Genomic DNA, 26,908 nt, shown 5'->3' on the forward strand with positions numbered 1-26,908 from the left:
TGTAGTCGGAGCTGAAGAAACAGAAACACGACCCATCTCTTCAACATCACAGCTGTCTCTTACACACACACACTTAAAACACTAACACGTGCATTAGTACACACCAGGGGAAAAACATCTCTCACTCCCATCCTCTTTGTCTTTCTTCTATACCTGCCTCTCTCACACACACACACACACACACACACACACACACTTCTCTTGCTCACACATCATCGTTCTCCATCTTTCTCTCTCACACAATCGTGATGAGGCCATCAGACACATTTACGTCATTTTCCGTCATTTACCTCCAGCATTTCTTCTTGATAATGTTTCCTAGAATGACTTCGGCCCTGGAAGGAAATGGAAATGAGCTGGCGTTATTAGATTGCAGCTTTAATTCATAAACACTCCACCTCCACAATGTCAGCTCTGTAATTCATCGTCAGTGAACTAAACAGCTCGTCGTGCGTTAAAAAGATGGCAAACCTGTTTGTGAACGGGCAGTTAGATTCAAAAAGTCTTAAAAAAGGTGTTATCTTAGGGTGATAGAAGCTGAAGCTGGGCAGAACTTGTTGTTGTTGTTGTTGTTTTTTACTGTATTCTGGCAGATTATGACACAGAGAAAGGAAATCATTCCTTAGCGGTTCTTATTGATTATTTCAGCAGTAGGCAGTTGCACATCCAAAGTCACAGGCTCTGGCTACTTCAAGCAAAGAGCCACAATGACAAGAATTCCACCCTCCAAGTGATTTCTCCCTGCTGCCTCAAGTATAGAGCACATTACATCGTTCTCATTAAAAAAACATCCAAATCAAAAAGCATGTCCACTGTGGAGATGTTTTTTAAGGTCATGAATGATCACAAACTGCATGACACTCCAGACCTGCTGGTTATTTCTCACTTCACTAAAGGAGTGAGACAAACTGGCCTCGGCATGCATGAAACCTCAGTAAGTAAAAACACTTTCTGGAGCCACAGCGGGGGCCAGACGTCTGCATCACACTAAAACCTGAAGAGGCTGTCATGAGCGATCGAGCTGAGAGGTTCGCGTGACACCCACCTGCCGCCTGCGTAGACCTCAGCTGTGTCGAACAGGTTGACTCCACTCTCATAGGCAATAGTCATTAGCTGCTCTGCAATCTGCCAAGACACACATACAAACACACAGACACACACACGGTTTAGGTTTTCACCACTTTGGGGGACATTACATAGACTTACATTCATTTCCTGGAGACTTACCCTAACCATAACCACAGTCATTACATGGCTAACCCTTTTTGTCCCCACAAGCATGGTGGATCCCAACAATGCGAGTAATACATGGGCACGCACGCACGCACAGAAAGATGATACAGGAAAGTCAGTTTGCAGAATTTGTATTCATTTCTGTTTTTATCTCAGCTGAAAATATCTCTGTTTAGGCCAAAGCAAACAGCCATGAAAAAGCTGCAACATTCTGGCATGTCAATATCGTCAGTACAAATATTTACATTTTCCCACAGCTACAGTGTCCAGGATTTAGCAAAACTGCAGCAAAAAAGGTGGTGCAGCCATCAAAGTAATGTTTTCTGGATAAGGAAAAATGAATGTTAACTGAAGGTGTAAATGTATTGTGATCAGAATGTGATCAGATCTGTCTGACCACATCTGGTGGTAGTCTGGTTCACGCTGTGGTGTAGGCCACACAACAACACACAGACAACATGTTTTTAGCCAATATAAAATATAGGCTGCTGTTCAAATTTAGAGGGCAACCACGCAAGAAGCCTGAAACAGACAGACTTCTAATTACTCAGAAGACGTCTATACTATGCCATGAAAGCACCAGAAGATGCGTTATTCAACAAAAACGTATGAAAAATAAAACAAAAAGGGAAGGAAATGAATGATATAGTCCACTGTTATAGTAAGAAATAAGAACAGTGTGTGCTGCACTCATCTGTGCAGCTGATCTGCTGATAACAAGGCGTATAACTCATCTCGTCAGAGTAACCTGCACGACGGTACTGCAACACACTGAGAGGAACTGGCACAATACTTTATTTTATTTTATTTTTTTTTATGAAGAAAGGATTAACTTAATGTTTTACATTTGCTGAATTTACAATAGGGGAAAAATAATTAAGAATCTGTCACAGACAGCGTTTCACAGACTTCAAAGTTTCCTCCAGCTCTGATATTTTAAGGCAGTCTGGGGCTGATTTGCAGCCACCTCACACACACTTTTTGCGCTGGAGGACAGAGCTCCAGTCTCACTGAGGACAACAAGAACGCTGTTCTCTGGATGCCATCCAGATACAGATCCAAGTTTAATACCAGCTGAAGATGTTGTATAACTTTCCAAAACAATATGACATACACCCACTTCTCACTGTGACTGGTCGGCTGTGCAGAGGTCAGCAAGGATCCGGGGTTTAAACGTCTGTCTCCAGCTCCCATTTTTCATCAGTTACACAACTATTTCAGCCCCTTTTCCTGTGAACAACTGAGTGTAACACTACAAATGACTTCCAGGAAAGACTGTCCAAAAATGCGCAACATTATTGACAAAATATATATAACAACATCGTGCCCCCGCCTTCTCTATGATGGCCGGCTTTCCAATGCATCCTTTATTGTGGCCTGTCAGAAAAGCTATAACACTTTGATTTCAGACAGTCAGACAACATGTTATACAAACTAGTTCTGCTAAACAGTACTGCAGAGGGTGAGCCAAGCACAGAGGCTCAACAGCAGTGTCCTATTGCAAAGGCTGTGTTAGATACTGTCTATGCTATAGTGCTGTACTGTATGTCCTGTGAGTATGCTGCAGTGGTGCACCTGCTCATACGGAGCTCCAGTGGTTGTTCTCGAACTCTGTTGATGGGAGTGGGATCACAGCGTCATTATCTGTGGAACATCACCTGACTCCATGATGTACAGTAGTGTCAAGTCATTCCTCTTTAGTTATTAAGTGTTCATGCTTTATATAAGTGTGAGTGTGTGTGTGTGTGTGCATATGTGCAGACATTACTTCATATTTTTGCGGATATGGTGACAATAAATCATCAGACCGAGATCAAATTTCCCCATGGTGAGTTTTATTACGTGGGGACTTTAAGTGAATTTGCCATCATTCCCCTATAGAGTTAAGTGTGTGTGCATGACTTTGTGAATATGTGGGGACAAAAAGTGTGTGTTTGTGCACATGGCGCTCGTGTGTGTGTGTTTACATGTGAGCATGAAAATCTGTTTGTCTGCCTTTGTGCATATGCCCACAAGGGCATGCGCAGTATGTGCAGTGTGTGTGTGTGTGTGTGTGTGTGTGTGTGTTGTTTCAGTGGTGGCAGACAGCGGAGGTGTTGTTTCCAGAAGAATTAGATAATCTCTCCTCTGAGAATCTGTCTGAACCTTCCTCAACCCTCTCTCTGCAACCAGCACAAACTGGGCGCCAGTCCACGCGTGATAATGATACAATAACAATAAACTTTATTTAATTAGTGTGTTTAAGGAAAGACACAATGAAAGCACGACTCTTAAAGGGATACAGCAAGACAAACGAGAATTTGTGCTGAAACAAAGGCAGAGAAAAATGATGCTGTAAAGGAAATAAATGATAATGGAAAGCAAAGGAATAAAAGGATGACAAGTCAATAAGAATGGGCGTTAAAAGAGTCACTGCAGCCAGAGGACTGTTCCCAGGTGGGTTCCAAGCCTATTGTGTACACGGAGCCAAACCTGAACACTATCTTAAAATCAATTTCGATCCTCTCAGGGAGCCAGTGAACCAGGTTTGTACTCAGGTATTGTGATGTCATCTATTGGTGTGGAGGCGTCGATGGTTGGTAAAGTGATTTCAGGCAACCGATCTTTACATTTAGCAGCTAAAGATGGCGCACATCCTGTCTCTTTCCAGTCAGATGGTGATCTTTCCCTCACCTTAACCATGCGGCAGGACAGCCCACCGTGACTGAATGAATGTAACTGATGGTGGAAACGCTGAATTTTATAAAGACATGTGGATCTGTACCCTATAAAATCTGTGCATCCTTTATCACAACAAACAGTACACTGGTCTGTTGCCTGCGAAAGTAAACTAATGATATTTTAATATATTCCGGCTTAGTATAATCAGTACTTTCTGCAGCACATCTCAGAATTCATTCATGTTTAAGAACTGCATAATTATCCGATGCAAATCCACGGCTTTCAGAGAGGGTTGAATGGACAGTGAAAGAGGCCATATTTCAAAATGGCTCATTCGGTCTCTGAGCCCCGGACTGCCATTAAAGCAAACAGAGCAGAATGGAAAGACAGAGTTGGATAATGGAGGTTAAAGAAAGCAGGGGTCAGTTAAGGCGAGAGAGATTTGGAGAAGAGGGACGCCGGGGAAAATGAACAGCATGTTCTTTCTCTAACTGGTCTCTGCTGAGTAGATAGAGGAAACACTCTCTGTCACAACTGTTGGGGGCACTGGAGGGTGATTTTCAATAAAGTGAAGGAAGGGTGGGCTGAGAGAGGTAAGAAATAGATGGAGAACAAACACAAAATTGGATGTGTATGGAGAAAGTGCTGGATGGACGTGTTAAATGAAAGAACAGACACAGCAGGTAATAAGAGTTTTGCAGGTAAGGAGGAGTGAGGTGAGAAGTACGCTGAGGAGAGAAAGAGATGTAGAGGTAGAGGAGTGGATACTCACAGACAGGGAGCTGAGATGAGGGTGATCGAGTCAGTTTTTAAAGGGTGACTGTTTGGCCTCTGATGACTGCTCATTCACAACGAGTCGCATCAGATACTAAAAGGCCACTCACAGTCACAGAGAGCTTACAGTGACATTCACAAGGTCAACACGTTCGTTTTTGATGACGAAACGTCGCCGCTTGCACAGATTTCTGACTATCTCTGACTCCTGGCCGTTTTGGACGAACTGAATGTGACGAATGGCCTCCCATGGAGCGCTGATTGTCGTACAGAGAGCGCAAACTGCAGAAACGATCTGTAACACTCAAACATATATACATGTACTTCTCCGCTCATCTTCAGAAAAACACTGAGTCACTGTAAAGCTGCAGAAATACATGGGTGGCTGCGCTTCAGGCTTCTGACTTTGATTTTTTTGTTGTTTTTTCTGGGGCACAAAGGGTGCAGGAGAATTTGATTTCCATACATAGAACAGACATAAAGAGAAAAAACAGCTTCTCTAACAACCCCAGTATCAAGGTCGTGGTCGCCTCCCACATACTACCCACACAACCTTGAGATGATTTTCTGACTGTGCTGCACCCGCCCATCCACACTCCCTACATCAAAGTTACCATCGACAAGAGACACTTTCTTCAAATTCACTTTATGATTTCTGGGTCCACTTCTGGCCTTTTTGAATGAGTAAGCAATGTTAAGATGCATCCCACCACCACTCTTGTGAGCTGTCTGTCTGGGAATGTGATGCAGCCCAGACAAGACTGCAGTGAAACCAACCTGCAAGCACTTTGATCAGACATACTTTATTAGCGGTTTATAAGCTGTTACTAATGGCTTCATAAAAAGCACAGATTACAAGCATTTAAACCTGCAGACCGGAAAGTTTATTATTAAGATAAGACATCAAGTCTGCTGTTGTACATGTTACAGGAACAGTTCTGCATTGTGCAAAATACATAGAAATAAGCTTTATTCACTTCCTTTCTAAGTGTTAGATGAGTAGATACATACTATGCCACTCTCACTCACTGAAGCGAGAACCTGCAGGTGATTAGCTTATCTTAGCATAAACGCTGCAAGTAGGGGGGAAACAGTTAGCCAGGCTCTGCCGATGGTTGCAACTCCACTGACCAGCATCACTAAGGTTCACTGATTAACACATTGTATGCGGTGTGTTTAATCTGTGCACAATAAGGAATGTAAAAACAAGTTAGTAACTTCCTGGAGTCTCCTCGACGTCAAGGCTCCAAAAAGCCACCACAACCAGCCGCTGATCGCAAGGTTACTGCCTGTAACTACTCAGCATCAAACTTGCCAATTTGACATTTCTGTGTGCAAAATGTGCAATTACTCTATTAATAAGTTGTTTCCTTGAGTCCAGATGCTTTTCAGTGATTTTGTAGAATACCAGTGGTCCAATTTGGACTGTTATTAACAAATCCACTGGTTGCAATTGTGCACTGTTAATATAACATGCCTTATTATTATTATTATACATAAAACACGAGACTTACGTGGTCAGTGTTTGCATGTGCACAACTAAATGTGTATTAGTGCAGCCCTCACACAGACTTTAAGGAGTAACTGTGTTTGTGTGCCAGAGGTGTTGTGCATTTCTTAATGAGGACAGGGACGTTGAACTCTGCAGAGGACATTTAGTAGTCTATTTAGAGTGCTTTTGATTACAATGACATTGAACAGGGGGCAATCAGGACAGCAGAGGACTTTTTAACCCAGCAGCATTGCATTGTGATGGTTTGCCTGTCTACTGAGACCCTCTGTCTGCAGCACTGGCTTCTTTTATTTGGTTATTTACAATGGCAATAATCCCGAGTCGTGTGTCTCCACCGAAAGCTTAAACGTAATCTTCAGTCAACAACGCAATACTTGAAATATATTTGACGTGAGCCAACCACCATGAATCTCAGCTGTTGAAGCCAAAGCCTGGTGGACTGAAGTGTCTGAACGATACCAGTGACATTGAACTGGGCGCATTCAGAATAATGGAGAGAAGCGGGGCGCTAAGCTTTGAGCGTACCATGTGTGTGGATGGCACTAAGCCTTGAGGTAAGAAAAATAATACTGTTACATAAGCTTACTGTCCCTGTGTCCCCTGGGGTGAGCTCTGTTCCCTTCTCCCTAAGTGTCACTCTAAGTGTGTGCATATGTGTGTATCTGTGTGTGTGATGACCGAAGCCGAGACCCCAGCAGCAACATCAGAGCATGTTAGAGTTCAACAACATGAGTGTAAAGGGGATTTAAGTACGCACACGAACACATAATGTGTCCACCCTCGATATGCCCTTTTTCTGTCCTATATAGCATAAAACTTGTCAGTCCAAATAATGTCAATCATCAAACTTCAAGTCACTGTGAAGGTTAAACGAGTCAAAAAATGATTAAAAAAAAAAAAAAAAAGAAAGAAACTCCACCCTCTTTCATTATAACGTGAGGAAGCAATAAAAAGCGAAGCTGTGGTCTAATTGGGCCTCAGAGCTTCAGTCTGATCAAGGTTAACTGTGACAGTACTCAGTTAGAGAGATGTCCCACAGTCACACTGACTGCTGGGGTTCATGTGTCGCTGATCGGGCTGTACAAACTGTAACAGGGATAACTCCCACATGCAGTCTCCCCGTCCTAAACACAAAAAAGCTCTATTTTTAATGACTTTGTTATTCCTCTCCATGTGGCGTTGTTTTGATGCTTTCGAAAAGCCGGCCCATAAGAGGAGGCAGCAGTAACAGAAAATCTTTCATCACTGAAGCCAAAGATAGCGACTGTTCCCCAAGCATGTCATGAGAAGTGTGCTGTATTCTTTCAGATTATCACGATGTCTGAACAGGAGGCGTAGTGTGAGCAGCACGTTAGCGGAGCAGCGGCTTCGCTCCCTGTCTGTGTGTCTACGCAGGATGCGTTCAGGCACAGTAATGAATGTAGGTCATCAAGCACTCAGAACCTGACACATAATCACTGTAGTTACGCACGTAAAAGCAGTTTGTTGTATGTCACCCTGTGTGTTTTACATGTTAGGGATATTATTGTATGTTTAAGGCAGGATGGATAGGTTCAGCACAAGACGCTGAGTCAGCACATGCTTCCATACAACACATTAAAATACAGCACGATGAAACCCATCAATCAGTAAGTACAGGCCATTTAGATCAAATGAAGATTGAGGAAAGTGTTTCATACCTCGTCTGTTATCTGTCCCCCAAAGGTCACCCATGTACCTGGAGGGCAGAGAGAGACATTTCAACATTAGAAAACATTGCAGCACTTTCTGTGTGTGTGTGTGTGTGTGTGTGTGTGTGTGTGTGTGTGTGTGTGTTGTGACATCCTGGAGTAAACACTGCTAATACCCGAGCTGTGAGGAACGCTGTCAAGTTCCCAAGAGAAAACGAGCAGCTCAGCACAGAAGAATCACCTCGTGTGAGAGCTTGTTAGCACTTTCCGTCTTCGCTGGCGCACATTTGGACGACCTTGTGTCCCCTGTCCTTTGGTGATATGTTCTGTGTGTGTGTGTGTAATAAGTGTGCATGTCTGACTGCACGCTCCTGATTGGCCTGCAAACACTGCTGATAAGCCAGACAAAAAGGCTAAGCCTTCCCAACCGGAGGAGACACTACATCCTCGGCGCATCCCCTCACTGAATTATGCATGTAGCTTTGTTGCGGCAGGAAACGCCTCCCATTCAGATTATGTGAAGCTAGTTTTAGCTATCTAAAACTGTCCCGCTCTCCCAGACAGACAGAGAGAGAGAGAGAGAGGGAGAGAGAGAGGGAGGAACACTTTTTTATATCACAAAAATGTCTAGTGCTTATGTGTGTGTGTGTGTTCTGGGAGTTGAAAGAAAATCTGGGCTGCCTGACAAGATATGAGGTAGTCTGTGTTGCTGTGCGTTTAAAATTTGCCAGGGGAGAACATAGCACCGCATTTTTACTGCCAGCTGAGGTAAAGTGATTTTTATGAATTGTTCATGTTATTTATGCGGCGTTCAACTAAACAGCATATGACAGCCTGACAGATAGTGGAATCAAAGGCCGATACCAATATTAAGATTTAAAAGAAAACATGGAATAATAATATATCAGCCGACACGCTGAGCAACTGATACTTCACTTTCGCTCAGTGCTTACACTTGAGATGCTGATTCAATTTCTCTGAATATTCATATTCTGACGGCCACTTCAACCATGACACCAGTGCTTCAGCATTTCAGCTATTTTAGCAACTTCTCAGCAGTGCGCAAAAGTAAAAGGCTTGAGTCATTTTTGCCTTTTGTAGGTCAGCATTATGATTAATTATGTCATCAGGTCAGCTGAACTTGTGTTGTCATCAGTCAAATTGAATCATTCTGAGCGAGCTGTGAATTGCTTTACACATTATGCACTTTCAAAATGGAAGCTGTGACGTCCAAAATGAGAACAGAGATGCAACGTGGTGGTTCAGCAGTCCTGCTGCCCTGATCACGTCACCTTGCGAGTCATCTGGATTACTTCATCTTGTTGCCTGTCCTGAATATACAGCACGAACACGCGTTGTTTTCTCATATCAACTCTGGACAACGTCCACAGAATCAGTTGCGGACATTTACCAGAGTTGTCCTTTCACATCTGTAGCAGATTGTCCACAGGCACGCTGAAGAGGGTATGAAGCAGCTCCATCAACACGTCACCTCACTTGCTGTGCAGCAGTGCAGACAGTGTGAACAAATGTGTAACTATGGTTTGGTGGAAACGGTATCGTCAAACATCCAGCGGTGGACACATCTCTACCGTTGCACAGTATATACCACCATATTACCCAACCCTACTCCACACATTGCAATACCATCAGCTCCTCTGAGGTTTAACTCGCAGATGACAGCCTGAGGAAAAGACGCATAATGATATTAACTTCATAAGAAGCAGTCCTCAACATGCCTCATCAGCAGAATTTGAATTTTGGGGGGGTTGGGTGAAATAATTGTACGGACTGTTGGGAAAAGTTGCTTCTCATCTCTCATCTCCACCTACAGTACAAGTCGCCCCTATTATACAGTACAAACACAACGTTTGTGTGTTATTTCTTATTCACATCTGTATGCAAAAGCATGAGTGTGTATGTATCCGTGTCTGTGTGTGTGTTCAATCAGCGCTTTAAACTGTCTCCAGCGTGGTGGGATTGTAATCACAGCTAACGATGTCCAGTGGCAGCTCTGAGCTGGAGGCTCAGCATGAGACGAACACGCTCTCTAATGTCAAGGCCACTGCTCTTATAGGTTCAAATGAGTTTCCTGTTTGATGGAAATTATGGCCCTGCGAGCCATAAAGTGCTATTTATATTTCTCTTTACTGCCAGCTGCTGCTGGAAAGTGCTGGAAGTGGAGCTTGATGTTGCTATACAACAAGAGGAAATGTGATAAACGTGCAATGCTTTTTCCTAAAGCTGAACAGTGTGTTAGTCAACAAGTAAACGGTGTAACATTTCTATAAATGGTACAAAAATATACAGTTCAACTGACTTCACTGTCCTCAATCTTCTCTTCTAAGCTACGCTCTTTGTCTACTTTCATATTTTCTCATTTATGGTGATATTTCTGCCTTTGAGCGCTTGGATCGAGAGCTCTAAAGAGACGAGACAAAGCTGACATAAGCCCAACTGTGCAAGGCAGCAGAATAGGACAAAAGACATAAAAAAAAAAAGGGAAAGAAAACGAGGAGAAGGAGTGAGAAAAGAATACAAAGAGTCGTAGATTTGGCACGAGGTGTCATTTACTTTTTCCAGCATTGTGCGAGTCCTTTCAACCTGATTCTCCACTCTTGAGTCCAGTCCTGTGCCTGGCAGTGTGATAGATGGCACGCATTGAGATGAAGCATTTCTCTCTGGTGTCTCAGTCTAACTGACCTCCCAACTCTCTTTTTCAGCATTTTTCAGCTTGTCTGCCAACAGACAGAAAGGCTGAGTCATAAATTTTTGTTGCATTAATTTCCAGCTCAGAATAAAAGGGCAGGTACATCTCCAAACTGGTTACGCTTGAGAAGCACAGATTTATCCTGGTGAGACACGCAAGAAGGCAAATGACAGTTTGACGGTAATATATGGAAAACTATCTACACCATCTTCTAACAGACATATTTTTAAAACTATTCAAGGGGCTAAGAAGCAATTATTAATGAATCAGATGTAATAATCAATTAATTATATATAAAAATGTTTGGGTTTGGGAACCAAGAAATGTTTTAGTTATGCAGAAGTGTCACCTGATGGATCAGAACAAACCAGTTTTGACAGCGTTTGAGTTAAAGTTTGAAGATCTTGTGTTGCACCTTATACACACTTCGTGAAGAAATAAAAACTCTTCTTCTCTCTCTCTCTCACACACACACACACACACATCATCATCATCATCATCATCATCATCATCATCCTTTGCACCTATTTTCAGTTGTGTTGCGTGCCCTTGTCTCCTGTTCTGCCTCCTCAAGTCCTATTGATTTTTCTCAATTCTACTTGAATCGCCTTCGTCTGCGCGGTTACATCTATATCTGTTTCTGCCTTGTCTGCTCTTTCAGCTGCTGCATACAGAGGCTGGACAGGACAATATACACGCTTACAATGCAACATGGCACAGAAATAACATGGTTGTTATGTTGTTTTTTTTTCTGCAAGGCTGACAAAATATCTACTGAAAACAGCCTCACAAGTGATCTCAAAGTTCAACTTCCAGAAACTGCATCAACAGAAACTAAAAATAATAAGTTTTAGTTGTTTTTATAAGGCTTTTGCATTTAGTTTACAGTAGATCATGCTGTTGTGGCCCCATGCTGTACAACTCTACTCTAAAATGATCAACCACCACAGCTGCATGACAAATTAAATGCACTTTAACAATTAGCAGAGATTACAGCAACACCAATTAAAAGGGGTTTGCACATGCGAATGCATACAAACACTGTTGGAAACAGTGTGACAGCACGGTGAAGCCACTGCAGACCCCCCTGCAGTCAGTCTATCATCTGTTTTCAGACAGTGAATTATCTGCAGCAGCAGCAGCAGCAGACTGTCTGTGCTGCCTGTGGTGACCTCACTAATCACTTCACTTATCAATTAATCCACCCTCCATGCTCCACTCCTGGGATGCTCAGGTTTTCTATGAATCTATTCAGTTCCGATTAACGGGTGAGAGGTTTTTACTCTGGAGAAAGAGAAGGTTTTTACACAGCGTATGGCATTTTCAGATGCATGGAAATTGAACTGATATTAAATTGTGTTCTGCTGGAAAGTGAAATTAGCTTTTTTTATTGTTACAAATAACCAATGCTGAATAGATTATCAGAGTTTGGCTGCCATGCTAATAAACAGGAGATTGAATTTAAACAAGAATACAGTCAATTTCAGAGTGAACGGACCAGCTACTGCTGGCAGGAAGAAGAGGGCTCAGACTAGAAAAGGTTTAGGTTAAGGTAGGGGTTAGCTGGAGGTAGTAGTGTGATGGCTAAGGCAAGGGCAAGGGGCTAGGGAACACATCAAGACTGTGTGTGTTTGTGTGTGTGTGTGTGTGTGTGTGTGCGCGCGCATGCGTGTGCAAGAAGGGGTGAACAATACCCACAAGGCCAGAGAAAGATTTCTGATTTCTGATTCTGATTTCTGATTTCTGAAAGCCACACAGAACAGTGAGATTATGGGTGAAAGGACGGTATGGAGGTAGGAAATGTCTCCCTGTATTACAGTAAGCAGGAGTTTAGATAAAGACAGAGGGAAGAGAACAACATAGAGAGGAAGAAAGAGTTCATGGAGAGAAAGACAGAAAGAGTGTAGGAGATGGAGACTGGGAGGATAAAGACGGGCAAGAAGTTGGATCTTCCCTCTATATTTCCTGTTCACGTCTCATTAAGCCTCCCTCCGTCCTGCACTCTGTCCCTGGGATCATGACAGCGTACGTGGAATACTAATTCATCTGTCTGTTCACATTCTCCACATTAGCATACAGCAAATGAACCCAACAGAAAGTCAGCATTGGTAAGAAAATGTTCCCCAGAAACTTGAATTAATACTGCCATTAATCACACATGTTTAATGGGTGTGTATAAGAGTTGTAAATATGTGAGTTAAAAATAGTGAAAAGGTGAAGAACGAATTAAGCGAAATGATCCAGCATGCTGAACATTACAGCAGACTGAAAAGACACAAAGATCTTGCACCCGAACTCAATTTAAATTTGAAATGAACAGTAAAAACGTAATAGCAGGAGAAAGCAATGATTCTGCGGAGAAAATGTCTTCAAATCAAGCCTCATAAATGGTATGTCAGCTGATGACTGACTTATACCGCCGTTAAATAGCAATGTGCGGCAAAGTAATATTTCTTCCCATTGTGCAGCCCATTAAATGCATTCAAATGGTAATGATTCACTTCTGAACTTTACAGCACTGTAACTCTTCGAAAAATAACTGGAAACTGGTCAAAGAAATAGTAATAGAAATCAGAAATGAACAGTGTTTAGCCCAGAATACTGGATGTGGCGTGCATACGCAGATATAACTAAATGTCACTTTCACCATCGCTGCCTTGCTCTTGTTCACTGCAGCCACATTGGTCTGCATTCTGAATACTGGAGCCATCGTTAATCACTGTGCTCGTAGCGCTCAGCGGGTGTTAGCCAGCCCCTCCATGTTAAGGTCAATCTGCTCTTTATTGTTACAAAACCTTCATATATTTCATTTAAAACTCATCCTGGTTTCCAGCCAAGTTGGCCAGTTTAAACTGTTCAAAGCAGCCTTGGGGCTCCAGTGCACCTGTAAGTCAGAAAGGAAAGATGATACCACTCAGTCTGACTATTTCTGTTTTTCACAACTGCTTCAACAACTGCTCAAACTACAGCATCAGTGTGAATCTGATGTTTTGATGTAAAAATCAAACTGCAGCTTTAAACAGCATCTCAAGTGCAGAGCCAGGCTGTGAGAACGCTGAACAGCCAAAAATGTTGAATCTCTGTGAAAAAGAGGTCTTCGACCGATTAAACCATCATGTAAATGAAGCTGGCAGTAGTGAGGCGGCGTTTCTCTCGGGGCATCAGCGCGCGCTTGCAGATTGGCTCTTTAAAAAGTGAGACTCCTGCGACGTCCTCTCCTGGCTGTGGTTCACACAAACAGCCACAAATGGAGACAAATGACTGAATCACGATTTAACATGATTGAATGTGTGTTTTATTAATTTTTCTGTCGACTACGCTGTCAGTCAGATATATGAGTGTGCAGATATTAGCAGGACGAACACACACAACCACAACGTCCTCATCTCTCTTGGCACTGTCCCTTCAAGTTAAACAGTGAAACACCATTTAGCATCCTGCTTTTCTCCCTCTCTCTCTCTCTTCCTCTTCTCCCCTGCCAGCATCAAGTCCGCCCTGGGCACAGCATGTGGCAGGCAGCTGGCATTATGCTGACCTTTTCTGCACCATGCAGCTCAGCCAGTTTGAGTCAGACCTCTCAGTCTACCATGAACCACCTGGGGCAGCAGCGCTCAAAGCCCAGCCTGAGAGCCAGACATTACACCCTGAAAAACCAAAGTTCTACATGGCACCAAAATGCCTCTTTGGGGCTAATCTACCAATAACAATAGGGAACATCCTCCTGGTTCAGCTGTGTGGTGCTGCACAAATGTATTTAGCCAGCTTAGGTTTTTGGCACAGAGGATCATCAGCTGAACTCATATAAAGCGCATGATAAAGCAATGTGAAGCTAAAACGCAATTAAAACAATAAAAAGGGGGAAAGAACAATTTTGCGCTCACTGCTGCTGTGCATCATGAAGCGGTGCATGAATGAAAGTGAGGATGTTAAATGCAAGATTGTCTAATGTTAAATGTAGTTTGAAGCAAATCATCTGATTTGACCTTTGCAGCCACTTTAAACTCTCAACAACAGCAGACTATAGAAGTTTTTTAAATCAGCACATTTTATCATTAAAGATGCCTTCAGGGCAGAAAAAACTCTGCTTTGAATACCTTCTACCTTCCACCTCATTGAAAAACACATAATCTATGAATACACACATATTTTTTTGCTTTTCAAAAAGTCTCTCGCCCCCCTTCAGCAAGTGAAAGTGAAAAGAAAAAAACTCACATAACTCACATAAATCATTCCGCACAGTGAAGGTCAGACAACCAACTGAAGCAGGGATAAACAAAACACATGTTTGAGTGGAGGGGGAGTTTAAAATGCCAATTGGGTCAGGTCTGTCTCCTGCCGAGCTATTCAGTGATCTTAATGGCCAACACAAATGATGCATGTACCACAAAGCTATAAAACAGCAGGTGTCTCGTGCCAAGAGTGGTGATTGAGCAGGAGCTGCCGAAAGCTACAACTGAGACGACTAAATTAGGCTCGGCCAAGTCAAAATCAGCAAGAGCTCCTCCGTAAACATAAGCAGGAGTTTTGGCTTGGACATTTGTAACAGTTATGTGGAGATGCAGAGGAGGCTGCTTAAAACAGGTTGAAGCCAAAACTAAAACCCACCGTCTCTTCTCCCGCTGCGGACCCTGTGCATAAATCTGTGACTGAAGCAGCGCCTATTCGTGGACACTGTACAAAACGTCCTGTTTGAAGTCAGCCTCTCTGAGCTGCCTACAGCTCATGTTGCATGAGGACCTGAAATTTGCATCTGATTTACAGGAAGGTGGCTGATCTGAGCCCTCGAGGGCCTCCTCTGAGCAGGGCGAGGGTGGTGTTCTAATCTAATCCGGGGGATCCTGCAGGTCTGGTACTGAAGTATTACTAAAGCCTCCTTCACATGGGACAAAAAGCCCACCAACACCCACGAACATCTGACTTTTCTCTTCAGAAAGGGCACAAACGGCATTCATTCTTAGGCCAAACGGCTGCAGTCGTCAAGGGTATTTATCGGCTTCAGCGCTGGACACACGACACCTGGATGGACATGCTAATTTTTGTGCAATGATGACGCCTGTTGAGATTGGATGTTCACTCATGAACTATGCCTGATGTCAGACAGAATTGTCAACTTGTTATGCTCCATTCACATCTCATAAAAAAAAACCCACTAAAAAAGTCAAGAGAAAATAACAGAAAGGCGAACTCATCTGCTGGCAATGGGAATGAGTCCATCGCCTGTTTTTAGCAGGTTTACCCGTGTTTAAAAAACAGTTCCTCTTGACACGTTGTTCTTTTGTTGATTTTGAAGATTTTTGTTGAACTCGAGATTATGCAAAGTGAAAACATTTCTGTGGAAATGTGTGTTAAAGTGTTAACTTAGAAATCTGTTTTGCTTTTAAGTTCCCTTGTCTGAGCCAAACACAGAATCTCTTCAACATTTATCGGATGACTCAAGTTTTTGTGCCTTGATTCTGATGATGTTGGGGATTGTTTTGTTCTTGAACAAATTCTAGTTTCCTTCTCCAACAACTAAGCAGGATTCTCGAGATGTGGACCGAACTCTTGAGGAGACATATGACTTATTTATAAATGACATTTCAGCGCAGCTACTACAACTGTGCAGTTCCAGTGGGTTTTCCACAAGAAATTGGATCAGAAAAACTAATAAATATTTCAGTTTCCTCGAAACGGAGTTGGTGATGATTTATATTTTCTCTAAAACTTCAAAAACTGGACTCTGATACCATGTATAAATTAACACATATCCCATATCGTGTTGAAGTATTTTGGTCGACAGTCAAGCTGGAAACTAAAATCCTGGCACTTCTGCACAACTAGGACTAAAGCCAGAGCCTCAAATATATTACAATTTAAAACTAATATTTACTACTACGACTACTACTATATAATATAATATGCTTTACTATAGTACTATACTAGTTTCAGTATTGCTTATGTTTCCTATACAACGGTGAAACTTGGCCTGTAGAATCTAGCAAACTCAGACACAGTGTATCTACACGGGTATGGGACAGGTGTCACTGTAATGTCTGTCTGCAGGACACGTGTACGTCCCCCCGTCCCGCTCTGTTTCTGTGTCCCGCCCTGGACTTCTCCTTGTGATGGAGAATGGGAACATTGAGTTAATATTTTCTGTGGACAAGAACAAGAGAGCAGGAAAAAGTGAACAGACACACACACACACACACACACACACACACACACACACACACACACACTCCTCTGTTGTTGTTTGAGAGCTCTCCATGGTGACAGAAATAGGTATGCTCTGTGCGTGTGTGCTGTCTTCTTCCCACTCCCATGCTCTAAATACTGAAGCTGAGTTTGGGTGGCTTTGACTCTTTTGTGAAAAGTGAATTTTTAGCAGCAGCCCACACTGACTTAACCTAACGCTGCCTAACGCTGACCTTTACCTGGTGAATCTGCTTCATAATCTTTGTTGTTATTTCCAAATGTCGTTGCTGCAACAACCAACACAAAAGTCCACGCCTCCTCCGTCCATCTGAGGACGTTAAGACCCAGCAGATTAACTGTACTTTTGATGGAAATATCCCCAGACACACATGCACACACTGTGCTATACTGTAAACACCTCTGCTGAATGAACACCGCTTGATTAGACTACAGTGACTCGTTTACAACTATTTCATTTTAAGCTGGTGTTTCTTAACTGTGCGTGTGTGCGTGTGTGTATGTGTGTGTAACCATCTGAAGCAGGATGTAGGGGAATAATATAAGCACAGAAGATTTGTTGTTTTAATAAGAAAATTCCCAGCCCAGTTCTTCCCAGTTCTGGATTTAATGTGGTTTGGTTTACGTGTGCTCAGTCTTACCAAGTGACTTCACTAAATGTCAGAATGATTTAATGCAAAGCTTGTCCATCAATGCACATACTCTACAGAGAACAGTAGAAAAAACATCTTTAGATTAGATTTAGTTTGTTCAGTCCATCTGGTCTGTGTTGCAGTTTCCTAAGCAAGGCCTGGTGGAGAAATGCATTATGGGCAGTGAAGTACAGTCTACTCACCCAGTCCTAAGCAAGATACTCTGAGTCCTGACTTTCCAAGGTTCCTGCAAAAAAGAGACAGAGGACTCAGGTTTCTTGTACATGTACACACAGTAATTACACACGTCTTCATGCAAATAAATCAGATCAGTATTGAAGACTCTATTATAAAAAGGATTTTGTTGGACATTTCAATCTGAGGTAGATGAAAAACTGTGTGTGCGACATGATGTCAAGGAGACTGACAGTGAAGTGAATAACAAGCCTTTCATTTTCACAAGAGGCTGGACGCGCCCCTGCGTCAGATAATCACATGACAGCTTGACAGTGCTTCAGATTTCTCCACGACAGGAAATTGAGTTTCACTCTCCCGGACCTGCAGGCACATGCTCTGACACTGTCAGCCTCCCACCATGTGTGTGTGTGTGTGCGTGTGTGTGCGCACGTGGAGGGAAGCATCAGAGCGGGATGAAATGCTTATCTGCCCTTTTTAATGTCCAACGTCCATGTCAGCAGGGAGGACAACAACCACCCGAGAACAGAGTGACGGAGCGAGAAAGAGGGCGAGAGGAAGAGACGCTAAAGGAAAAGCGTCAACACACTGAACGGACAGACTGGAAAACGCTGATGGAAACAGCGCATGCAGCAGTGAAAAATGTTAATGAGGAAGAAAATGACTGCTTCTATACTGCAGGATGGAGATGAAGTGTGTTTGTGAGTGTGTGTGTGTGTGTGTGTGCGCTTGTGTGTACAATAGATATTGAAAGTATCTCATTAGCTTGCTAATGGACTCGTTACCTGTTCCATTAACATCACACTCTCTGCTAAAAATGACTTTTAAAGATTTTTATTGTACATATACATGCATCACTTGATAGATGCGGTAATTAGTCTGTTCTTCTATAAACCTACAACTGCCTTCACAACCTCACTGACAGATAAAATCGAACACACACACACACATTTTGACTAAACTGTAGATACCGGACAGGTATCGTACCACAGAGGTGAAAAACAGCTACACCTCAAAACGATGCTGAAGACGACTGTGACAGTGATCCCTAACAGGAAAGTTTCTGGACGCAAAGCCACGACAATGAGCTGAAGGTTGTCTTTCTCGATGATGGGGAAGGCATGCTTTCCCTCTCAAATTACAGTTACACAGTACAGTTTGTCCTTCCCATCTACTGCAGTGCTGTGCGTAGATTGACAGATCCTTGCCATGTCCGATCAAGCCTGAGGAACAGTTCCTGTCCTGTCATGTTAGCTTCCTGTGACAGCGTGAATGGACTGATGACAAAACTGATGGCGCAGGACACACACACACACACACACGCACACACTTCAAACTGACTCAGTTTTGAGCAGGTGCAAAGCTAAAGTGGCCCCTTTTTCCTGCGGAGTTTAGAATATGTCAAGTCAGCACTTTTCGACTTGTTCAGGAAGCTTATTTACAGAGGATACCTGAGAATTGATCTCAAATTAAAATCCAAGTCATCAGTTTTATTTTGGAGCTTGCTATTTTTATTGTACTTTAAGAAGTGGAGAGCACAAGAAGGAAAAATCTGCGCTTCACATTGTGCACAGCTTGAATAAAAGCCGGTGATTATAGATCACAATGTGAGTAATGACATCTTTATCAGGACATTTAAAATGCAGAAAACTAAAGGTCACATTTGTGTCTCCGGTACATGTTGCCCTGTCACCAAAAATCTCCTGATTCCACAGGTCACTCACTGCAGACACAGTTCAGCACTCAACACAAAACAATGAAAATGCACAGATTGATTCAGCCTTAAAGCCTTTGCCAATTTGATTTTAAAGAAAAAAAAAAAAAAAGCTTGTTTAAACACACGCACGGCCTCATTAGAAGCATCAGATGTACAGTCTCGGCTCTGTGCACTGATTGAAGAGAACATTATTCACAGCTGTCAGTCATCTTTCATTTTTGCCCACCTGTCAAAAGCACTTCAGCTGTTCATTGCAGACCTGTCACTTCTGTATCCCTCAATATCGGAATAGTTAATTGGGCATAAAAAAACAAGCCACCCTCAGAAAATCGATTTGAGATGATGCATTAAATCCTCTGTAACCTATAAAATACCCACAAAGGACACTGAACATTTTGGACAAGGTGCTTTTGAACAGCAAGCGACAGGAGTTACTTTTGCTCGGCAGAGATGCACGACTAATGTCTACATATTATTCAGCATACATGCTTTATTCCACGGATTTCAACAGTAACAGTTTATGACTGATACTCTGTGTCTTTCACCAAATATTTCCAGGGCCAAACTCGGCCCTCCAGGTGACCCTGAACAGCAATGATCAGGTTAAAAAAGCATGAATGAAAAGTTACGTAAGGCTGCTTTTCCTGCCCAGAAAAGATGACGACAGATGAAAAAGTTTGGATTAAAGGCCTTCCTCCAGTCAGGGCAATCCTTTGAATCTAGCTCATGGAGACTGGGGTGCTGAGTCAGGCAACGGATGCCCTGCCAGCAGTTAATGATGATGTCGCTGTTCCTCCAGCAACGACCATGAATGATGACGATCTAGGTGACCTCTAATTCAGGTCTGAAAAGAAAGTCTTGGCTGGAGCCAGAGCAGAGCGCAGACAGATCACCCAACAAAGCAAAAAGCTGCATGCCAACCACCAATCCATTCAGACAGAGTATTACAGCGTGCTGCAAAGGGACTGAAGGGGCAGTTTTCACCGCCTTAGAACTACAGCGCATGTCCTCGACATTCGTGGGCCAAACAATCACAGGTTCCTTCTAAGAAAGCAAACTTAAAAGAGCAGATTCACGTAATAAATTCAACGTGAATTCACTGCTTATTGCGCACTGACAGAGAGTAATGGAAACAAGCTGCTGGGCAATTATAGCTGGATATACCTCCTTTGCTCTCCGCTTGACTTTTTTCTCCCATGTTGACTGAAGTAATAAAGGAACAAATAAGTTTCCTCCGATCAGCCTGGTTGGCCCTGACGCTGCTGAGCCTACACAACACATGCCCCCATTCAGCTTTCTCAGGGATAGACTGCGAGGTGGATGAAAGGACGGCCGCGAAGAGGATAATGGATGAGATGGAGAGAATGATGCAAAGAAAATAAGATTTCCCCACTTGGGAGGTGGAGTGAGAAAGTGATCTTCTCCCTCATTTAAAACCCCTTTCTAATGGCTCTCCATAGATATGCAAACGCTTATAGCCACACATATGAATAACCAAACCCCCAGTACTAAACACACACACACACACACACACACACACACGCGCTAATGCAGCTGTCCTCGCCCATCAAATATTTATTGAAATATGAACCCCCCGCAGCGGCTTTTCCAAACAGATCTGCCATAACAAGCCTTCCCCTCAATGAGGCTATTCATCTCCACTTAAACATGTCTTCATTTGCCCGATGATGGACAGTAATGACTTTCTCTAATACCCCCGGTACTGTGGCAATATTATCCTCTCTCTTCATCTGCCCAAACACCGTCTCTCTCCCTCTCTTCCTCTCTCCTGCACGTCAACAGTCATCACTACAGATCTGTCACTGATTGGCCCATTACCTCCTCCACTACAGTAGCGAGGGAGCTGCTCAGCATTCAGGAAGACAAAAAAAAATAAAATAAAATAAAGTGTCATGCTTGGAGTGTGCATTTTAAACAGCATTAGCTTTCACGACACGGTTAGGTGTGATTGGCCAACAAGTCGCAAAAGGCCAAATTATTTTCTCATCTACTGACGAGCCTGTTGATCGACTGAGGCACTTTATAAGACTGTGACTGGTTGATTTATATTTATTGCTGGCAACAAACTTATTCAGTTTAATATTCTGTACATATTTCATAAGTGAGACAGTTGGATGAGAGAGTTGCGGCACATACGCAGATGAAAAAAACACAACGAGAGTGTGAATGCCACATCTAGACAATCTTTAAAAATTCAATCGTTATCAAATCTCCAGAGATTTTTTCAGAACGGCATTTTATTCATGCGTACGTGATCCTTTCAGCAGATTGGTTTTTACAGTGTTGCATAATGTTTTCTTTATTCGTTTTGTTTGATATGTTCTTACATGTCTTTATCTGTAACTGAAGCGCTTTGTCAGGGTTTGAAAAAAGCTATTTAATTCAGATTTTTGACTTAAGCTTACATTAATGGCTAATCTCTAAAGATTAAGACGTTTTATTTGATGAAAGGTAACATAGTAAAAGACTAAATTACGACTTGGCCGCCCTTGTAAGTGCGGTCAATGCTGGTCGGAGTTTGATTTCTGGGTTTACTTTTCGTCTAATGATTTTGTGGCCTTACAAAGGCATCGCTTTCACTTTCGTGCCCAATTTGAAAATGAACACTGAATTGCTGTTTACGATACGGGAAAACAGTTATGAGCCGCAGGAGACCATCTGACACACTTCTCCACCGAGTGTAAAACAACCTCTGTGTGTGTGTGTGTGTGTGTGTGTGTGTGTGTCAGAGAGGGTAAATGACACAGGGAGGAGGCAGACGAGGAGCAGGCAGGGGTGCATGCCTGAGGCCACCTGAGCTCCACATAAAGTAGGTTATAATGTTACAGTAATCACCCAAATTCTGGCAGCACACAGCGCTTGTCTACGGTGACACTTCACACCCGATGGAGACCACGGCAGTGCGCCTCACGTTTCCCTCACCGCTGTCAAACTCTCGCTCTCCATCGCTGTCTTTCTATCTGCGTTCAGTGTTCCTCTGTCCTCATGTCCTCCCTCCGCTCTCTCCTCATTGGCTTAGTTTCTATTGTTTTCTCTCCTACTCGCTGTCCATCATCTTCCAGTTATAAAAGTCTCCTAACCAAACTGCGTACTGCACTGCTCAAATCCAGCTCTGTCATACGTGTAATTCCCCCTGCGCTTCATAACAATCAGCCCTGTGACTCAGCGAGATCTCATGATGTAAATTAATCTGCCTTTGCTTCGTCTTCATATCTCATATCTGTAATTCTGGACATAGTGGGCAAGACGAGGCGATTTTAAAGTCAATATGCTTTATATTCAAGTGAAATGCACTTGGGCTCAGTTTAATTCAATGTCATGATCAAACATGCATTGTTGTTTATGGAAAACTTAATCAATGCAGAAACCTGAATGAATTTTGAATCAATTTTGAGAATCATTCAAAACTACATACTGACAGTGCAGCACGTGTGCATCCCTCTCCTGCTCTCACACACAGCAACAATCTTCCAATCTCCACTATCTTTTTACCTCCCACTTGCATGCAATCATCTTTTAAACATGAAAACTCAATGCAACTATTCCACTGCGCACATCCGTCACACATTCAGCTCTGAAGGTCTGTCAAGGTGCTTGATCGATGCAGCAGTTCGACAAAACAAAAAAAACTCTCGTCTCAAAGCTGATGCTGACTAAACATATTCATTCTCAGATTCCTTCGACTCCTCGACACATCTCCGCAGCGTTTATATCACCAGAGGGAATAAATGGGTCAAGTCCTGTTTGAGGTCTGCACATGTGACAGGGATGTAGAGAATAACAGCAGAAAGTCAGTCCATTCTGCAGACTTACGATTGGACAGCCGTAATTTAGGGAGAGAGAATCTGACACACGCATTCATAATTAGTCGTATCAAGTTGTAACAACATATTTGCATAAAATCTATTGGTAAGAAGGCTGCATTGTTAATGATTTCCCTTTAGAGGAAAAGACAGCCATCTGCAGATAATTATCATGTTGTGTGGACTAATTATCTCTCCATATTTAATTGACTGAGTGATTAAGAGAGGGAGACGGTCGCGATGATTGATTTTAAAAAAACGACAAAAAACAGCCAAAACAGACCTGCTGAGATATCAGCTATGACTCTTTATTCATCCATATCACTAAAACTCAGATGTGGAAATTGAAAACTGAAATGTTACAACTGTGAAAGCTTTAATGCAAATACGTTGAACTGATGGAAAATTAGAGAAATAAATAAATAAAAAGAAGGAAAAAGAACCAAAGGGTGAAAAAAGACACTGATAGACTCCAACAGGGAGCCAAAGATCAGAAAGAGCTCTCCCTCCAGAGGGAACCGGCGAGTCTGCGTGTGGTGATTAATGATGGAACAATTAAAATAAAGATTTAATTGCAATTAGGGGTGAAAAAATGAGAGTGATGAAATTGTCTTCAGGCCACCAAATGAGAGAGAACATTAATTAATCACTCCAACTCATAAGCATAAATATTATTAGATACAGTATAGCACCTACTGTACAAGATCTAACACTTGAACAGGGAAGACAGATGATCCATAGCAATGGATCGTGGTTGATGGTGATCGACGATGATGAGCAGACGCTCTTCCTCTCTCTCACGCTGCCTCTCGAATGGTCTTTTAACTGATATCCTCAGATTGTGCCTGTAAATCAGTGCTGATAATGTTTTCATTGTAACATGGCGTCCTTAGAATGGACACTCTAGAGTCAGCTTAAGACCAATCGGCTCCTTCCTCCCTCTCCAGGTCTAATGTACCTGTCGTTACCCATGGCAACAGTGAGAGAGATTGAACAGCAGCGACATCAGGTCAGTCCAACATGAGGAAAATATCTCAGAGTTCCTTCTGTCAAAAAAAAAAAAACATAAAGCGATGTATGCATTTTTCTTACTGTCAACAAATCCCATGAAAAACAACAAAACCGACCACGAGCTGAGCCGACTAACAGCACAGACCCCGAAAAATCCAGTTAACTTCTGTCTGAGAAACGCTCTCTATAAAGACTACAGAGCACAGCTGTTTGAGAGAACTACTCAGCCTTTAGAAAAAGTTCTTCTGAGTAGCATCTCGGCAATGTTACAACAAACCAACACCACACACACACACACACACACAGCCATCATGTTATCTCATGAGCTGTAATGTCCCCCAGACCACAGTCATACATGCATTCACCTTCTGTCCACTGCCTACAGAAGCTCAGGAAAGCAAATGAATACTCAATTCACAAGCATCGTTCTTGAAAAGCCTCTTTTGAAAAGAAAGCAATCTGTATGTGCGTGTGGTTGCGTGAATGCGCCGATGCAGTCATGCATACATAAACACATGAAACATTTGTGTATATGGTGGGTGCACATTCTCAGCTGGACTTATGCTGGCACCTGCTTGCATGTTGTGCCTGCACGTGTCTGTACCTGTATGTCCGTATGAGCTTAACTGTGACTATGAACTAAGGAGCAATCTCAACAGTGGGACCATTTCATGCCTATCAAAGCCTGAGCACTGAGTGGGTGGGGTGCAGGGGGGTGAAGAAGGGAGGGGGGCAGCCCTCAAAGCCTACGTACGGGCCGAGCAATGCAGCAGCCAGTGTATGGGAGTAATATAAAAGCTGTCACCCAGCAAGTCAGGCAAGATAACGCTGGCAATGGGACCAGTAGGAAGCACACCGATCAGTCTTCTGACACCTTCCCAGTCGCAGCTGCAAAATCTACTGTGACGAGAGCAGTAATTGTTAGTATGGAGAGATTTGTGGCGGTGCCTGAGTGCACATGTGTGCTTCTGCGTTTTGATTCAGCCCTGGATCATGCCGATGTGCACTGCCGTATGGTATTTGTACCCTCCATGTGTGCAGCCAGTGAATGGTTGAATGGAGAATGTAAAAATGAAATATATTAACACACAATTTGAGACATTTATGTCTCTTTCAGTCTCTTGTTTCTGAAGAATAAGAGATTGCTCAACACCTCCTGCTGTCACCATGAAACAATCAACCTCCTGACAGAAATAGAAACATACAGAGAATATGACGCTCGTGTTCAAACCCCTTCATGCTACTCTTGGCTCAACGCTTCAACAGCCCACACATGTACAGCATATTTTCATCTAAATACATAGTACCGTGTAAATAGATACATATTACTGTACCTATGTTTATGTCAATGTGTGGCCTTCTGGTGTCACTTCTCACTCTCAGAATCTGAGTACTTACTATGCTCATTCAATGCCTCTCTACATATAGGCGGCTGCACGTCACATTTGCTGTAGTTGGTGAGTATTTGCTACTTCTTTTTTGACACAAATTCAATTAAAACAGTACACAGACATGTGGGAAAGCTGTGGAATGCTCCAAAAACACCTGTTTGGATCATTCCACAGGTGAACAGGTTCATTGGTAACAGGTGAGAGTATCATGATTTGGTATGAAAGGAGCATCCTGAAAAGGCTCAGTCGTTCACAAGCAAGGACGGAGCGAGGTTCACCACTTTGTGAACACATGATTGTGTGAAGGATATTACTACATGGGCTCAGGAACACTTGATGAACGTTTGGAAATGATTGCATTCTGGGTATTTTTTTTACATTTCCCACAGCATCCCAACTTTTTGGGAATCAGGGTACCAGAATCATCGTTCCTTTCTCCGACAACCTGCCTAAATTTTACTGTCTGCTGCAGAAGTAGACAATCATTTATCTTCAACGAGCACATTATGCCGCAGCTTTTTAGAAAGACCAATGAGACAAATAAACAGACGCTAACCAGGAAATGAATGGAACACAATAAAGAACCTACAGTGTGCAGTAATTCAACTCCCACAGTAAAACATATACCACCGGGAGCCGTAATGGATCATAATGTAGCTACTTCCATCCTTTCAGCTCTGTTAGAGCAGCATTGCTGTCCTGGTGGTCCTCTTGTTATGTAGAATATACACATACCTCTTTGCTTTCCTCCGGAGGGAAATTTGCATTAACTTAGGTAATCAAAATGCAAATTACCCACAATTAGCTGCACGCTCGCGAAGACGAGCTAGGCTATCTCTACATATGTGACGGTGTTCTTGCTGTGCATTTGATCATGAAGGGAAAGGCGCTGATGAGTGGACGTTTAAACACGTTTAACACATAATCATGTACAGTCTGTGGACGCAACGGACTGGGTAAGCAGCAGTTACAGGAGGACACAGCCAAGCACAACCCCATATGTGCCTGCAGTGACTCAGAGTGGCTGCGTGGGCAAAAGATCCTCACATTTCAGGCCTGAATCATTCTGCCAAAGTCGCTGATCTATTTGTTGTCAAGTGGCCTCGCTGTTCAGCAACAGAGACTGCCTCGTTTCCAAAGCTATGTAAAGCCAGTACATTCGAGAAAGGACAAGCAATTTCCACAAACCAAGATCCATAGCACGACAGCATCTTTATCGGCAGACAGTCAGGTAATTCAGTCTTTTTTTGGGGGGGGCCTATTATTTTTGCTTTCGCTCTTTGTTGCAGTGACAGAACAAGCTGATATCCATCGTCCAAAAACAGTGCCCCACCCGCCTCTCACATAAATCAATTTTACTTCAATTTTCAGAGGTGCTGATG

At 42.8% G+C, this 26,908-nt stretch overlaps 1 protein-coding gene across 3 annotated transcripts in view; it reads right to left on the reverse strand.

The window, feature by feature from the left end:
* The window catches only part of kcnab1a (potassium voltage-gated channel subfamily A regulatory beta subunit 1a), a 91,639-nt gene that overhangs the window by 14,798 nt on the left and 49,933 nt on the right, over positions 1-26,908 (reverse strand). For all 3 annotated transcript variants that reach the window (XM_076734970.1, XM_076734969.1, XM_076734971.1), the window contains exons 2-5: positions 17,592-17,635; positions 7,861-7,898; positions 1,046-1,125; positions 291-335 (exon numbers count right to left, since the gene is read on the reverse strand). In XM_076734970.1, the coding sequence (XP_076591085.1) occupies positions 291-335; positions 1,046-1,125; positions 7,861-7,898; positions 17,592-17,635 (207 nt within the window). The remainder of the gene's footprint in view (positions 1-290; positions 336-1,045; positions 1,126-7,860; positions 7,899-17,591; positions 17,636-26,908) is intronic.

This window comes from Chaetodon auriga, chromosome 7 (assembly GCF_051107435.1).
Source record: "Chaetodon auriga isolate fChaAug3 chromosome 7, fChaAug3.hap1, whole genome shotgun sequence".
Lineage (NCBI taxonomy): Eukaryota > Metazoa > Chordata > Actinopteri > Chaetodontiformes > Chaetodontidae > Chaetodon > Chaetodon auriga.